General features: G+C 46.6%; 1 protein-coding gene across 4 annotated transcripts in view; it reads left to right on the top strand.

The window, feature by feature from the left end:
- The window catches only part of FANCE (FA complementation group E), a 194,545-nt gene that overhangs the window by 117,216 nt on the left and 63,766 nt on the right, over positions 1-13,563 (top strand). For all 4 annotated transcript variants that reach the window (XM_075333856.1, XM_075333853.1, XM_075333855.1 and 1 more), the window contains one exon: positions 10,845-10,968. In XM_075333856.1, coding sequence (XP_075189971.1) covers positions 10,845-10,968 — 124 coding nt within the window. The remainder of the gene's footprint in view (positions 1-10,844; positions 10,969-13,563) is intronic.

The raw sequence follows: 13,563 nt of genomic DNA, 5'->3' as shown, positions 1-13,563 counted from the left end.
GCTCAAAAGTTGACATGTCCCGGCAAATTTTTTTGCTTTTTTGGCTTTTTTTCAGAGAATATGAATGATAACACAATCTTTTTGTCCACTCATGGTTAATGGATGGGTGAAGCCATTTATTGTCAAACTACCATGTTTTCTCTTGTTAAATCATAATTTGAAATGAGCGGACTCGCAAAAAAACGGGATCTGCGGGTACCTGCTAAATTTAAAAAAAACAAACCCCAGATCCGCTCCGAAATCCGGTACCCATATAAGTCTATGGGGACCAGGATCCAGACATGAAAAACATTGGTGAAAGGGATAGGGGGGTAGGAGCAAGTGCGGTCTACTCACCAAGGCTATGTGATGGCGACACAATCCTTCAAGGTCACGCTTTCCCTTTTGAAGCCGACAATTGACTATTCACTGCTTTGCCCGCCCACTGGCGCGTGTAATTGGTTGCAGTTAGATGTGCCCCCACCCTGAATGGCAGCGTGTCAGCTGACTGCAACCAATCACAGGCACTAGGACGGACGGTGGGCGGGGAAAGCAGTGCAAGTGTCTGCGGGTCAGTATGGTGGTATAAATTTAAATGAATAAATAAAACAATCGGCGCAGGGTCCCCGTATTCTGATGCCAGCACAGATAAAGCCCACTGCTACAGGCTGCAGCCTACAGCTGTCGGGCTTTATCTATGCTGTATATCAAAATAAGCCCAGAGTCACACATGCAATGGACTTGCATCACATCACCCGACCACGCAATTACTACGCTCAAAATCTAGAGCCTGTGCTACTTTAGTTTAGGAACAGGTTGGTAGCTAGGTAATGTTAAAATATAACCTTTAATATGATTAAAAACAGGGAATGTGAGACAAACAAAACATATAAAACATAGAAAACCCTTAAAAAAAGGTCAGAAAACCAATGTCAGTGTGGATAGTGAAATCCACTAACTATGACAAAACGGATGCCTCTGTATGAATTTGGGTTAATGTAATAAACCCCACCTATTATAAGGTATGTAAAGGTAGAAATGGAACAATCTCACCGGTATGAAGTCCTCGTCCGGTGTTTATATTCATAAGAGGATGCTGGATCTCCAAGGGGGAGCTAATATGTATAGCTACACCATACCCCTTAATTACTGACCCGCAAGTGGCGTGCTCGAGAGTCTCCCTACGTGTTTCGTTTACAGACTCATCAGGGGAGCTTCATTTAGAACAGAGCACAATAGAAAAATGCCTCCTGAATAGAGGTAGACTCCAGAGTTAGTTTATGAACAAGATAGATGCTTGTTGCCGACTCCTGCTGTCCCTTACTGGCCGAACCAACGTACTAAAAATGGTTCTGATGCCCATACTTCTATATCTTCTCCACAATGCCCCGTTATGGATCCATTGGAAATGATTTAGTAAAATCAACACTTTGTTTCAGGAACTCTTGTGGAAAAAGCAACAGGCCAGAATTCGTCTTGAGACCCTGCAGAGAGAAAAGGAGGAGGTGGGTCTGGCAATCCCCAACCCGTGGATTTACTATATTGCAGTGCAGATGCAGCATTTTAGGGGATGGGGAAAGGACGAGGCATATGATGTTTGGGGCAAACTGTTGAAGGGACTTACAAAATGGAGATACCCGGTGGCCTTTTTGGAAGCTGGATACTTTCCCATAAAACAGACCATCACACCCAACATTGGCATTGCTATACAAGGTGTTGGATAGAGGGAAAGTGTTGCTGGGAATATCATTAGTGACAGAGTACTGGCCCTTATGGCATAATCACGGACTGTTAAGACTGCAGAAACTCCCGGGCAGGAGAATGTGGGGGGGTTGGGGTTTGTATCTGCTTTCTCAGATACATCAGAACAACACAATTAAAAGTTTTGACCAGCTTCAGGCTGAATTTGGGATACCGCACAGTTCCTTCTATCAGTACTTACAATACCGGCACGCCTACGAGACATGTGGATATTTGTATAGAGCGGAATCACACTCTCGCTAACATCTGACCATTCCTATGGTGTTATCTTTAGGTTATATACAGCGATGCTACCTAGTTATCTTCACAAATTCCCTTTTCAAACTAGAGAGAAGTGGGAGAGTGATTTAGGCCCTATGACGGATGAACAATGGGATGAGGTCCTGTCTCAGACTCCAAGCTTAGCTTTTTCTGAAAATCAATGACTGTTGCAGCTATTTTTGTTGCATAGAGTGTACAGGCCACCCAGTCTATTACATAAGATGGGGATCCGGGTGGATGACCTTTCTCCTAGGTGCGGGTGGGAAAATGCTAATGTTGCATATGATGTGGTCCTGTGGGAGTATTGAACAATACTGGAGGGCAGTATTGGCTCTGATTGTGCAAGTTTTTAGCATACGATTACAGCCAAGACCAGTCCCATTTATCCTAGGTCTCCTGGAGGGAGGGTCGAATTTGAGTTCGCCGGTGATGATTGGTATTATGCGACTCTTATATCAGGCCAGTAAACTGTTGGCTTACCACTGGCTGGATCTGGCTCGACCGGCCATTTTTGTTTAGATGGGATGCAATTTTCTATTGGGAAAAAAAACCCTTTTAATTCTACCATATGGATAGTAAAGTAAATTTTCAGACAGGCAAATAATTTCCTTGCCAAACTGATTAGGAGATAGCGCAATCCATGGATAAACTGTCAAACCTTAAGGCCCAGTCACACTAAACAACTTACCAGCGATCCCAACAACGATCCAACCTGATAGGGATCGCTGGTAAGTTGTTAGGAGGTTGCTGGTGAGATGTCACACTGCGAAGCTCCAGCGATCCCACCAGCAACCTGACCTGGCAGGGATCGCTGGAGCGTGGCTACACGAGTTGCTGGTGAGCTCACCAGCAACCAGTGACCAGCCCCCAGCCAGCAGCGCCGCGTGGAAGCGATGCTGCGCTTGGTAACTAAGGTAAATATCGGGTAACCAACCCGATATTTACCTTGGTTACCAGCGCACACCGCTTAGCGCTGGCTCCCTGCTCTCCTAGCTACAGTACAAATGGGGTTAATTACCCGATGTGTACTGCAGCTACATGTGCAGAGAGCAGGGAGCCGCACACACTGCTTAGCGCTGGCTCCCTGCTCTCCTAGCTACAGTACACATGGGGTTAATTACCCGATGTGTACTGCAGCTACATGTGCAGAGAGCAGGGAGCCGCGCACACTGCTTAGCGCTGGCTCCCTGCTCTCCTAGCTACAGTACACATGGCGTTAATTACCCGATGTGTACTGCAGCTACATGTGCAGAGAGCAGGGAGCCGCGCACACTGCTTAGCGCTGGCTCCCTGCTCTCCTAGCTACAGTACACATGGGGTTAATTACCCGATGTGTACTGCAGCTACATGTGCAGAGAGCAGGGAGCCGCGCACACTGCTTAGCGCTGGCTCCCTGCTCTCCTAGCTACAGTACACATGGGGTTAATTACCCGATGTGTACTGCAGCTACATGTGCACAGAGCAGGAGCCGGCACTGACAGCGTGAGAGCGGCGGACGCTGGTAACGAAGGTTAATATCGGGTAACCAAGGTAAGGGCTTCTTGGTTACCCGATGTTTACTGTGGTTACCAGAGTCCGCAGAAGCCGGCTCCTGCTGCCTGCACATTTAGTTGTTGCTCTGTCGCTGTCACACACAGCGATGTGTGCTTCACAGCGGGAGAGCAACAACTAAAAAATGGCCCAGGACATTCAGCAACAACCAACGACCTCACAGCAGGGGCCGGGTTGTTGCTGGATGTCACACACAGCAACATCACTAGCAACATCGCTGTTACGTCACAAAAGTTGTTCGTTAGCAGCGATGTTGCTAGCGATGTTGTTTAGTGTGACTGGGCCTTTACATTCCCATTCACTATGTGTACCTTTCTGTTCCCATTTTTATCTAAGTCTCATACAGCCAAATCAGATCTCATGCTTTGCACTGATGGGGGTCATTTCCCCGAAACACTGTGTCTACAAATTCAAGTTTTTGGTTTGGCATATATCCTAAATTATGTGGCAAGGCTCGTTGAAGGGTTGATATTGACTTTTAGAATTGCTATTTTCAATACATTGCATTAGTTCAAGTTCTAGTCCTCTCTGAAGAGGCAATTTCCATATTAAATATCCCAGAGGAGCATGAAGGGCGTTTAAGTTTCCTCATACTGGCACGCCAGACCTGGTGTGTCACTCTCCACAATAGAAACCTTACCACTTAGATAACACTAGTTTTAAAATTGTATCCATTAACCATTAACCCCTTCACCCCCGGCCACTAAAACACCCTAATGACCGGGCCATTTTTTGCAATTCTGACCAGTGTCACTTTGACAGGTTATAACTCTGGAAAGCTTCAACGGATCCTGGCGATTCTGAGACTGTTTTTTCGTGACATATTGTACTTCATGTCAGTGGTAAATTTAGGCCGATATTTTTTGCGTTTATTTGTGAAAATTTAGGAAATTTTGCGAAAATTTTGAAAATTTCGCAATTTTCAATCTTTGAAAATTTATGCCCATAAATCTGAGAGATATGTCACACAAAATAGTTACTAAATAACATTTCCCACTTGTCTACTTTACATCAGCGCAATTTTCGAAACAAATTTTTTTTTCGTTAGGAAGTTAGAACGGGTCAAAGGTCATCAGCAATTTCTCATTTTTCCAACAAAATTTACAAAATAATTTTTTTTTAGGGACCACATCACATTTGAAGTGACTTTGAGAGACCTAGGTGACAGAAAATACCCAAAAGTGACCCCATTCTAAAAACTGCACCCCTCACACTGCTCAAAACCACATCCAATAAGTTTATTAACCCTTTAGGTGCTTCACAGGAACCAAAGCAATGTGGAAGGAAAAAATGAAAATTTTACTTTTTAACACAAAAATGTTACTTTAGCCATAAAATTTTCATTTTTACAAGGGAGAAAAGAGAAAGTGCACAATACAATTTATTGTGCATGTTCTCCTGAGTACGCTGATACCCCATATGTGGTAAAAATCAATTGTTTGGGCGCACGGCAGAGCTCGGAAGGGAAGGAGCGCCATTTGAATTTTTGAACGCAAAATTAGCTGCACTCATTAGCGGACGCCATGTCGGGTTTGAAGACCCCCTGAGGTGCCTAAACAATGGAGCTCCCCCACAAGTGACCCCATTTTGGAAACTAGAGCCCTCAAATAATTTTTCTAGATGTTTGGTGAGCACTTTGAACACCTGGGGGCTTCACAGAAGTTTATAACGTTGAGCCGTGAGAAGAAAAAAATTTTTTTTTACCACAAAACGGTTGCTTCAACTAGGTAGCTTTTTTTTCCACAAGGGTAACAGGAAAAAATGCACCATAAAATGTATTGTGCATTTTCTCCTGAGTACGCAGATACCTCATATGTGGTGGAAATCAAATGTTTGGACACACAGCAGTGCTCGGAAGGCAAGGAGCGCCATTTGAATTTTTGAGTGCAAAATTAGCTGCACTCATTAGCGGACGCCATGTCGGGTTTGAAGACCCCCTGAGGTGCTTAAACAATGGAGCTCCCCCACAAGTGACCCCATTTTGGAAACTAGAGCCCTCAAATAATTTTTCTAGATGTTTGGTGAGCACTTTGAACACCTGGGGGCTTCACAGAAGTTTATAGCGTTGAGCCGTGAAAAGAAAAAATTGTTTTTTTACCACAAAACGGTTGCTTCAACTAGGTAGCTTTTTTTTCACAAGGCTATCAGGAAAAAATGCACCATAAAACGTATTGTGCAATTTTTCCTGAGTACGTAGATACCTCACATGTGGTGGAAAGTAATTGTTTGGGCAAATGGCGGGGCTCAGAAGAGAAGGAGCGCCATTTGACTTTTCAAACGCACAGACGTGGTGCACTGATCGGCCGCTGCAGGACGCACGGTCGGATGCGATACAAAAAGCGTCAGGGATACGTAAAAAAAAAAGTCACGCCAAAAATTGACCATGGATGCAGATCCGTTATGTGCATCCCTGATCAGCGCTTGGCGGGATGCACGGACGGATGCGATACAAAAAGCGTCGCAGATACGGAAAAAAGTCACGCCAAAAATTGAGCAGGGATGCCGATCCGTTATGTGCATCCCTGATCAGCGCTTGGCGGGACGCACGGACAGATGCGATATAAAAAGCGTCGGGGATACGGAAAAAAAAGTCCCACCAAAAATTGAGCAGGGATGCAGATACGTTATCTGCATCCCTGATCAGCGCTTGGCGGGACGCACGGACAGATGCCATACAAAAAGCGTCGGGGATACGGAAAAAAAAAAGTCACGCCAAAAATTGAGCAGGGATGCAGATACGTTATCTGCATCCCTGATCAGCGCTCAGCGGGACGCACGGACAGATGAGGTGTAAAAATGGACAGGGGATGCAGAAAAAAAAAAAAAAGTTATTCTCACAGTACCCAGAGGATCACTGACCAGAAGAGCTGCAGAGGAACAGATGGCAGAGAGATGGACAGCTTTACAGGAGCAGCAGGCAGATCAGCAGAATGCCCAGGAAGGACCCAGCGATGGAGGCAGATGTGATCGGGCCGGTGAAGACAGGTAAGAGGACGTCGGGGGAGAGCAGAGGGGGGGAGAGCAGAGGGGAAGAGGGGGGTGAGAGCAGGGGGGCGGGAGAGCAGAGGGGGAGGGGGGAGAGCAGAGGGGGAGACCGGAGAGGGAGCTGCAGAAGCAGAATAGAGATAATGGGGGAGGCAGTCAGATCGCGGGGGGAGCAGATCGGGATGTCGGGGAAAGGGAGGGGGGGAGCAGATCGGGATGTCGGGGGGACAGATCGCAGGGGGGCACGGGCAGGGGCTAACACGGGAGCGCGCAGGGGCACCACGGGAGCGCGCACGGGCTGCAAGGTGAGCACAGTACTCACGTGCTGCAGGAGCGGTGACCTCAGCTACGGCGGCGGCAGCAGCAGCGGTGGCATGGTACCACAAGTACCAGCCACTGCACGCTGCAGACATGTTGGGGAGGGCTCGCAGGCCAGCACAGGCCTGGGGAGGGCGGCCACCGGCAGATCAGACCGCCCCACTGCACACTGATTGGAGCGATTGCGCGTCATAGCACGATCGCTCCAATCAGTGCTGCAGGGGCTGGGGGCGACATGTTTGAGGTCCACCTATGATATGCTGCAGCAGCTGCGGCATCTCATAGCTGGATCTCACAGTATCGCACTATTTCCGGCATTATTTTTGCCGAAATTAGTGCGAACGATGTGGTTGGCGGTTCAGATTTGAACAGCCAATCACATCGATCGTCAATAGGGGGTGGCGATGCCGCCTCCCCTGGGGTCAAGCAAAGGTCCCCTGCTGTAAGAAACAGCAGGGGACATCATTTGAAAGCTGTTGCTATGGCCACGGCAATCAAATGAAGTTTAGGCCGTAAAATTACGTCCCTGGTCGTTAAGTCACGTTAAAATAGGACGTAATTTTACTGCCCGCGGTCGTGAAGGGGTTAAATCAAACAATTCAGGATATTATCCTATCTTTTACCTGACAAAATTTTACGGAACTTCTTGAGTCATTGGTTCTGGATTTTCCTTGATAATTCCTTTTCTTCTATCTTACAATCTTCTGATGTTCTGGAAGGCAATTTTTGAAATACCGTAATAAGTTTTCTTTCCATTTCCCTATTATGGTATAACAAGACCCTAACCACAACGATATGGAAATTATTTTTTTACATTTTGGGAATCTAAGGGCTAAACAAGCACTAAGTCAACAGATTAGGATGAGATTAGGAAGCAATTATCGTACCTTGTTTTCTTCTAGATTTAGATATGTCATTGTGCATGAGTCTCCTAGAATCTCATTCACTTTGATGTTACCAGAAAATACTTCAGTTTTGTGACAAACCGGTGCAGAAAAACGCGCAACACATACTTATGGAAATCCGCAATGAAACAAATGTATTAATGTGTTCAAATGGCGCCCAAAGGTCTTATAAGACCTTATGCAAAGTACACCATTTGTAAAATACATCTAAAAATAAATTAACGGATAAAAGCACATGATAAAAAAAGTAAACCAAAATTATAATAATAATGATGATGATAATAATAATAATAATAATAATAATAATAAAATACACCAGTTGTAATTGCTGCGTCCAGTCCCACTCTCATTGAAAAAATAAAATCGAAGTCAGTTTATAAAATTAATTTTTACAGAAAGGGGACCACATTTTAAAATCTATTAAGATTAAGTGTGAAAAATAGCCATATATTTTGTTTTTTCTTCAGAATTTACACTGACTTTAGCAACAACAAAAAAGTATAAAATAAAAATCCTGTAAAAATGAAACCCCATGTATTGTAAATAAAATAAAAAATGCAATAAAAGCGCTTGTACAATACAGTTCAAAAATGTGCCTCGTCAGTAACTGGGAAAATGGCATGATCATGAACTGTTTAATCAATTCAGGGCCCCATGGAGGATTAAAAACAATGTATACTCGCATCCCGGTGATGTCGGCACTGCTGCTCCCACAGGGTGACATGATTTTGGCTGCAGCGGTCACATGTCACAACAATGTGCAGCTGCTGATTGGCTGCAGCAGTCACGTGACACACCAATATCCAGTTACCCACTGGGAATAGCAACTGACATTGCTAAAACAGCTGTGGAAGGTGAGTATATGACACGCCAGCGGGGTCATGGGAACTACTCGTCACCGGGCCGGTGTTGGGGGTTTGGGTTGTCACAGTGGCCTGGCCCAACACCGTGATCCCGCGATGTCAACCAAAATGGTGGGGATGGGATGATGGGTGATGATGGGGGTAGTTGTCTTTCATGACTCCACCTGTGGTATGCGGCTATAATGGGAGCCGCCGCTGCGCAAGGTGTCTCTCTGCTCGGGCGGATGGTAATGCTGCTCAGATGTTTTAGCTCTCCACAGGCAGAGCTAGGCCCCAGGAAGGATGTTGAGAGTAGTAGTCCACCCCCAGTGTAGGAAACGCGGGGCGCAGTAAAGATCAGACGACACAGCAGTTGCAGTTTAAGGTGTTTACTTACTGAGTTGCTCCTGCCGTTGGACTGCCAGACTCCGCTGTGATGGGCTCCAGATGATCCCGGATAGTTTGGGGGCCGGTACCGGAGGAATACTTCGTGAGTCCTTCCTCCCTGTGTTCTGTTGTGTGAGTCTCTGCGACTTGAAGCTGCACAGGAACTTGAGTCCTTGGGGTGGTTATGTTCCCTGTCCCGTATAGCAGGCAGCGCAAGCCCGTTGATAGACCGCCCTATGGTCACGGATCCTGGCTCTATATGCTGCTTTGCCCCGGGCTCTGTTGTGGGCCAGAAGACTTGAAATCCTCTGCCTGGCGGATTCTACTGGCAGGTCTTAAAGTGCCCACCAGCCTAGGGCTCCGCATCCTGAGATGTGCGCCGGTCCAGGGGAGCTATCAGCTTTACCCTCATCGACTGTATTCTCCTGCGTCTCACTTTGTTCCCGGTGGTGACTAGACTCAATAAGTGTGTGTCTGGCTCCTGCTTCCCAGATGAGTCACCCTGCCCACTCGAGTACCTGAGCTAGTGGGTGGGAGGCCCCAGATGATATGGTGACCATCCTAATATGACCCTACCCTAACCCCGTCCTGGTGAGTGAGCAATTGGCTTATGTGTGGATGTGGATGTTGTGGATCGGCACCGACCTCCTCCTTACCCAGGATGAGCACCACACCTCTGGTGAGATACAGTACCCTATGGCGACTGAAGCCTCAGGAGTGCCACATATACATTTTTTTTTTATTTTCTTTCACTTACATTTTCTTGAAGTTTTTATAAGTAATAGACATGTTTTCTATTGCTAATTAAGAAGATACAACCAACTGTACATTTTATATTATATAACATAATGTAAAATAGAAACAAACAAATGTAGGTGATCTCCCGTGCAGTGCTATTCCGTTAGTTAATGTCCAAGTTCCTGTTTATGAAGTACACCAATTATCCAGTAAGTCTGAGTAATGAACTTATGACACGTTGGTAGACAAATGATGTCTTATGGTAATAGGCGAGATAGTAACAGGGAGCACCTTTATAGATATCTTCTTATCTTTAATGTTACTTATTAATCCCTACACTGGATTAACAGAATGAAGGAAGGTAGGAAAGACCTGTTGGGATAAAACAATAATGTTCCTCTAAAGTGTCTTCTGGATATAGGTTGTTTTTATTTCGTTGAGCCCTCAGTTGATTAAACAGGAGTTATCCAGTATTGAAAACCCCTTTAACGGGAACTTTCACATCGGAAAACGCCATTAACCTGCAGATATGGGGTAAGTATGCATATGAATAGTGTTGGGAAGGTGCCTTACTGAAAGTGAGGCTTCTGAAAGAAAATTAAGTTTATTCTTCCTAGGAGCCACTGGCCTTCAGTCATAGACGTGCCAGCACGGCTACAGTAACCACTCATGGCATGGTGAGTGGTGGCAGTAAGTGAGCCCTTGTACTTCGACACATGGAGAGTGAGTACAGCACGTGTTATAGTTTTTTGTTCTTTAACAAACTGCAGCCAAGGCACAGCAGTGTCTGAATAGGAGAACCCCTTTAAACTATTTTGGAGGTCATGATCATTATTGGCCTTGGTCTCTCAAGATTTAAATGACCAGAATTTGAGTCATCTGCAATTTTGGTAGCAACAGCCAAGTGTCAGCTGTAATAAAGCTTCTCCATTACTCTACTTTACCAGCTGCGGGGGCTTTTACCTTTTTCATGGTTTCTGTATATATCTGTATAAATAATTTTAAATCTAGCATTTTTGTTTTAATTTTTAAGTGACCTCAATCTTTTCCTTTTTCTATTTACTTACACTTCCCCAAGATTAAATACATTTTTAATTTTCTTTTTTTTTTTTAACAGATACTTTCACTCTCTGCACCAGCATCTCGTACAATTATTGCAGCAATTACTGTGTTTTGCCGGAAGTATGCCGGACCAGCATGTAACACTCTAATTAGCCCACTACTGGCTAAAGCTGAGACAGGTAACCCAAACATTAATAAAGGGGTCTTCTACTTTCACCTTTTTGCCCAAATTTGTCCTAAAAATAACAAGCTGAGCTTTTACTCACCCTCCCCTGGTCTGTTGCAGTGTCTAAGTCGCTGCTTTGGTAATTGCTTAAATGCTGCAGCAATGACATCACATCTACAGCGCTGCAGCCAATGACTGAGCTCAGCAGCTCTGCTAAAGTAGACAGCACGAGATGCTCATCTCAGTGATAGGCTACAACACTGATACAGTGCTGGACTAGGGAGAATGAGTACCTCTTTAACACCTTACTGACATAACTTACTGGTACGTAGTACCAGTATGCAGGCTCAGTTCCTGAACCTAAATTTTTGCTGGCAGATGATGGCTGTGTTATTTAGCACTAGCAGTCATCTGCCTCTAATAGCCGCTCATGGACCTGCAGCTGTTAGCCTGTTAAATGCTGCTGTTGATCTGTGACAATAGCATTCACAGCACGCTCCCCAGGGGGTGTGCTGTTCTAACAATATTGGCTTGCCTGTGATGTGATCACAGGGTGCTTATAGGTTCCTGTTTTAGCCAGTGGTTTGCTGAGCCTGTTGTAATGGTACTCCCACGAAAGACAGACCATGGCTGGCATTCATAGGAGACTGTGATTTTTGCTATAAACAGCAGTACTGTAGTACCTTTGTATATCGCACAAGTGAATGGACAATCACACGTTTAAGTCGCTTAAGTGGACTAAGAAATACAATAAAAAGTAAAAAAATTGATAAAAATAAATATCTCAAAGATTTGTAAAAGTGTGACCTATCAAAATATAAAACTAATAAACCTGATCGGTAAAGAGTGGAACAAGAAAAAAATCCAAATTCCAGAATTGTTATTTTCTTCAGCGCTCTATTGGGAGACCCAGACGATTGGGTATAGCTACTGCCCTCCGGAGGCCACACAAAGCACTACACCAAAAGTGCAAGGCCCCTCCCCTTCTGGCTATACCCCCCCGTGGTATCACGGGTACTCCAGTTTTAGCTTTGTGTGCGAAGGAGGTCAGACATTCCATGCATAGCTCCACAGATTTTAGTCAGCAGTAGCTGCTGACTATTTCGGATGGAAGAAAAGAGGGCCCATATAGGGCCCCCAGCATGCTCCCTTCTCACCCCTGGATGGTGTTGTAAGGTTGAGGTACCTATTGCTGGTACAGGGCTGGAGCCTCACATGCTGTTTTCCTTCCACATCCCCTTGGGGGCTCTGTGGAAGTGGGATCCTGCCGGCCTCAAAGCTCTGACGCCGGGCTCCATCCACAGACCCATAGCACCTGGTGGATGCCGAGCAGGAGTACCATCAAGGACCGGGCCCTGCATCATACAGGTACTCTGTGTCCCCGGCAGGCACAGACGCACTCCGGGCTGGCTGGGCGTTGTAGTGCGCCGGGGACCGTACACTGAGCTGGTGTTCCTACAGTTATCTGGGGGACTTTGTGTTCTGGGAACGCAGCGCCGACCCTCACTGGACCGGCGGCGCTGCTGTGACTTGTGGTGCGCCGGGGATACGCCGACCGCGCTTTTACGGCGGGGGCGTTTATAACTCTAGTCCCCGGCTTTTGGGCCTAGGACGCCGGCAGCTCCGATCGTTCCCGCCCCCACCCTGTCAATCAGGGTAGGGGAGAGACGCTGTTTCAGGCAGCGACGAGGGCTGGAGCCTGATTTACATGCTCCAGCCCTCTCACTAGGCACAGAGGGAAGCAGGCTTCCCGCTCTTGGTCAGGAACGCCCAGGGCCCGCCCCCCTTCCTCTCTCAGGACGCCGGCAGCCATTACATGCATGTCTGGCTGGAGGAAGGACGCAAGGCTCTGGGAGACCTAGACTGAGGGGCTTTGGGAGACCACACACCCGCTCTTAAGCGGGCGGTAAGCGGCTTTTCAGCTGGCCCCTCTAGTGCCTTACTGTGTATTAGTGTACTGTGTCACTGGACATAGATATTTATTGATTTCTTGCACTGTGAGGTCGCTTCCTGGCTGTATACCCCAGATCGCTCTGAGGAGGCAGCAACATGTCATCCACAAGACGCAAGGCTGCCAAGGCTAGGGCTGTGTGCACTGCGTGTGCTGCATGTGGGGCTGCTCTACCAGCAGGCTCCAATGACCCCCATTGTGTGCAATGCTCAGATCCGGTGCTGCTTCGCCAGCCGGAGTCCGGAGAGGTAGTGACCCAGGCTGAGACGCTTGTAAGTCCTGCCCCGGTGTCAGGGACAGACTTTGCAGTTTTTGCGGATAATATGTCTGTGGCTATGGCAAAAATCCTGGAAACTTTGCAATCCATGCCTGGGGCTCAGTCTATGGACACGGCGAGGTCTATGTCCTCTAATCCTCCGCAGTTGGATTTAATCCAGACTGCAAGGGGGTCCCCGGCTTCTCAGGATGAGTATAATGACTCAGATGATTGCCCCAGCCACCCCAAGCGGGCTCGCTGGGAAAGACCCTCAACGTCATCACACTGCTCAGGGTCTCAGCGCAATCAGTCTCCATGTGATGTGTCTGAAGAGAGTGATCAGGAGTCTAATCCTGGAACCCCTCTCAATCTGGATACCCCGGATGGGGACGCCATGGTAA

Source organism: Anomaloglossus baeobatrachus, chromosome 2, assembly GCF_048569485.1.
Source record: "Anomaloglossus baeobatrachus isolate aAnoBae1 chromosome 2, aAnoBae1.hap1, whole genome shotgun sequence".
Lineage (NCBI taxonomy): Eukaryota > Metazoa > Chordata > Amphibia > Anura > Aromobatidae > Anomaloglossus > Anomaloglossus baeobatrachus.
The sequence above is the reverse complement of the archived record's forward strand: the minus strand, read 5'-3'. Positions and strand labels throughout refer to the sequence as shown.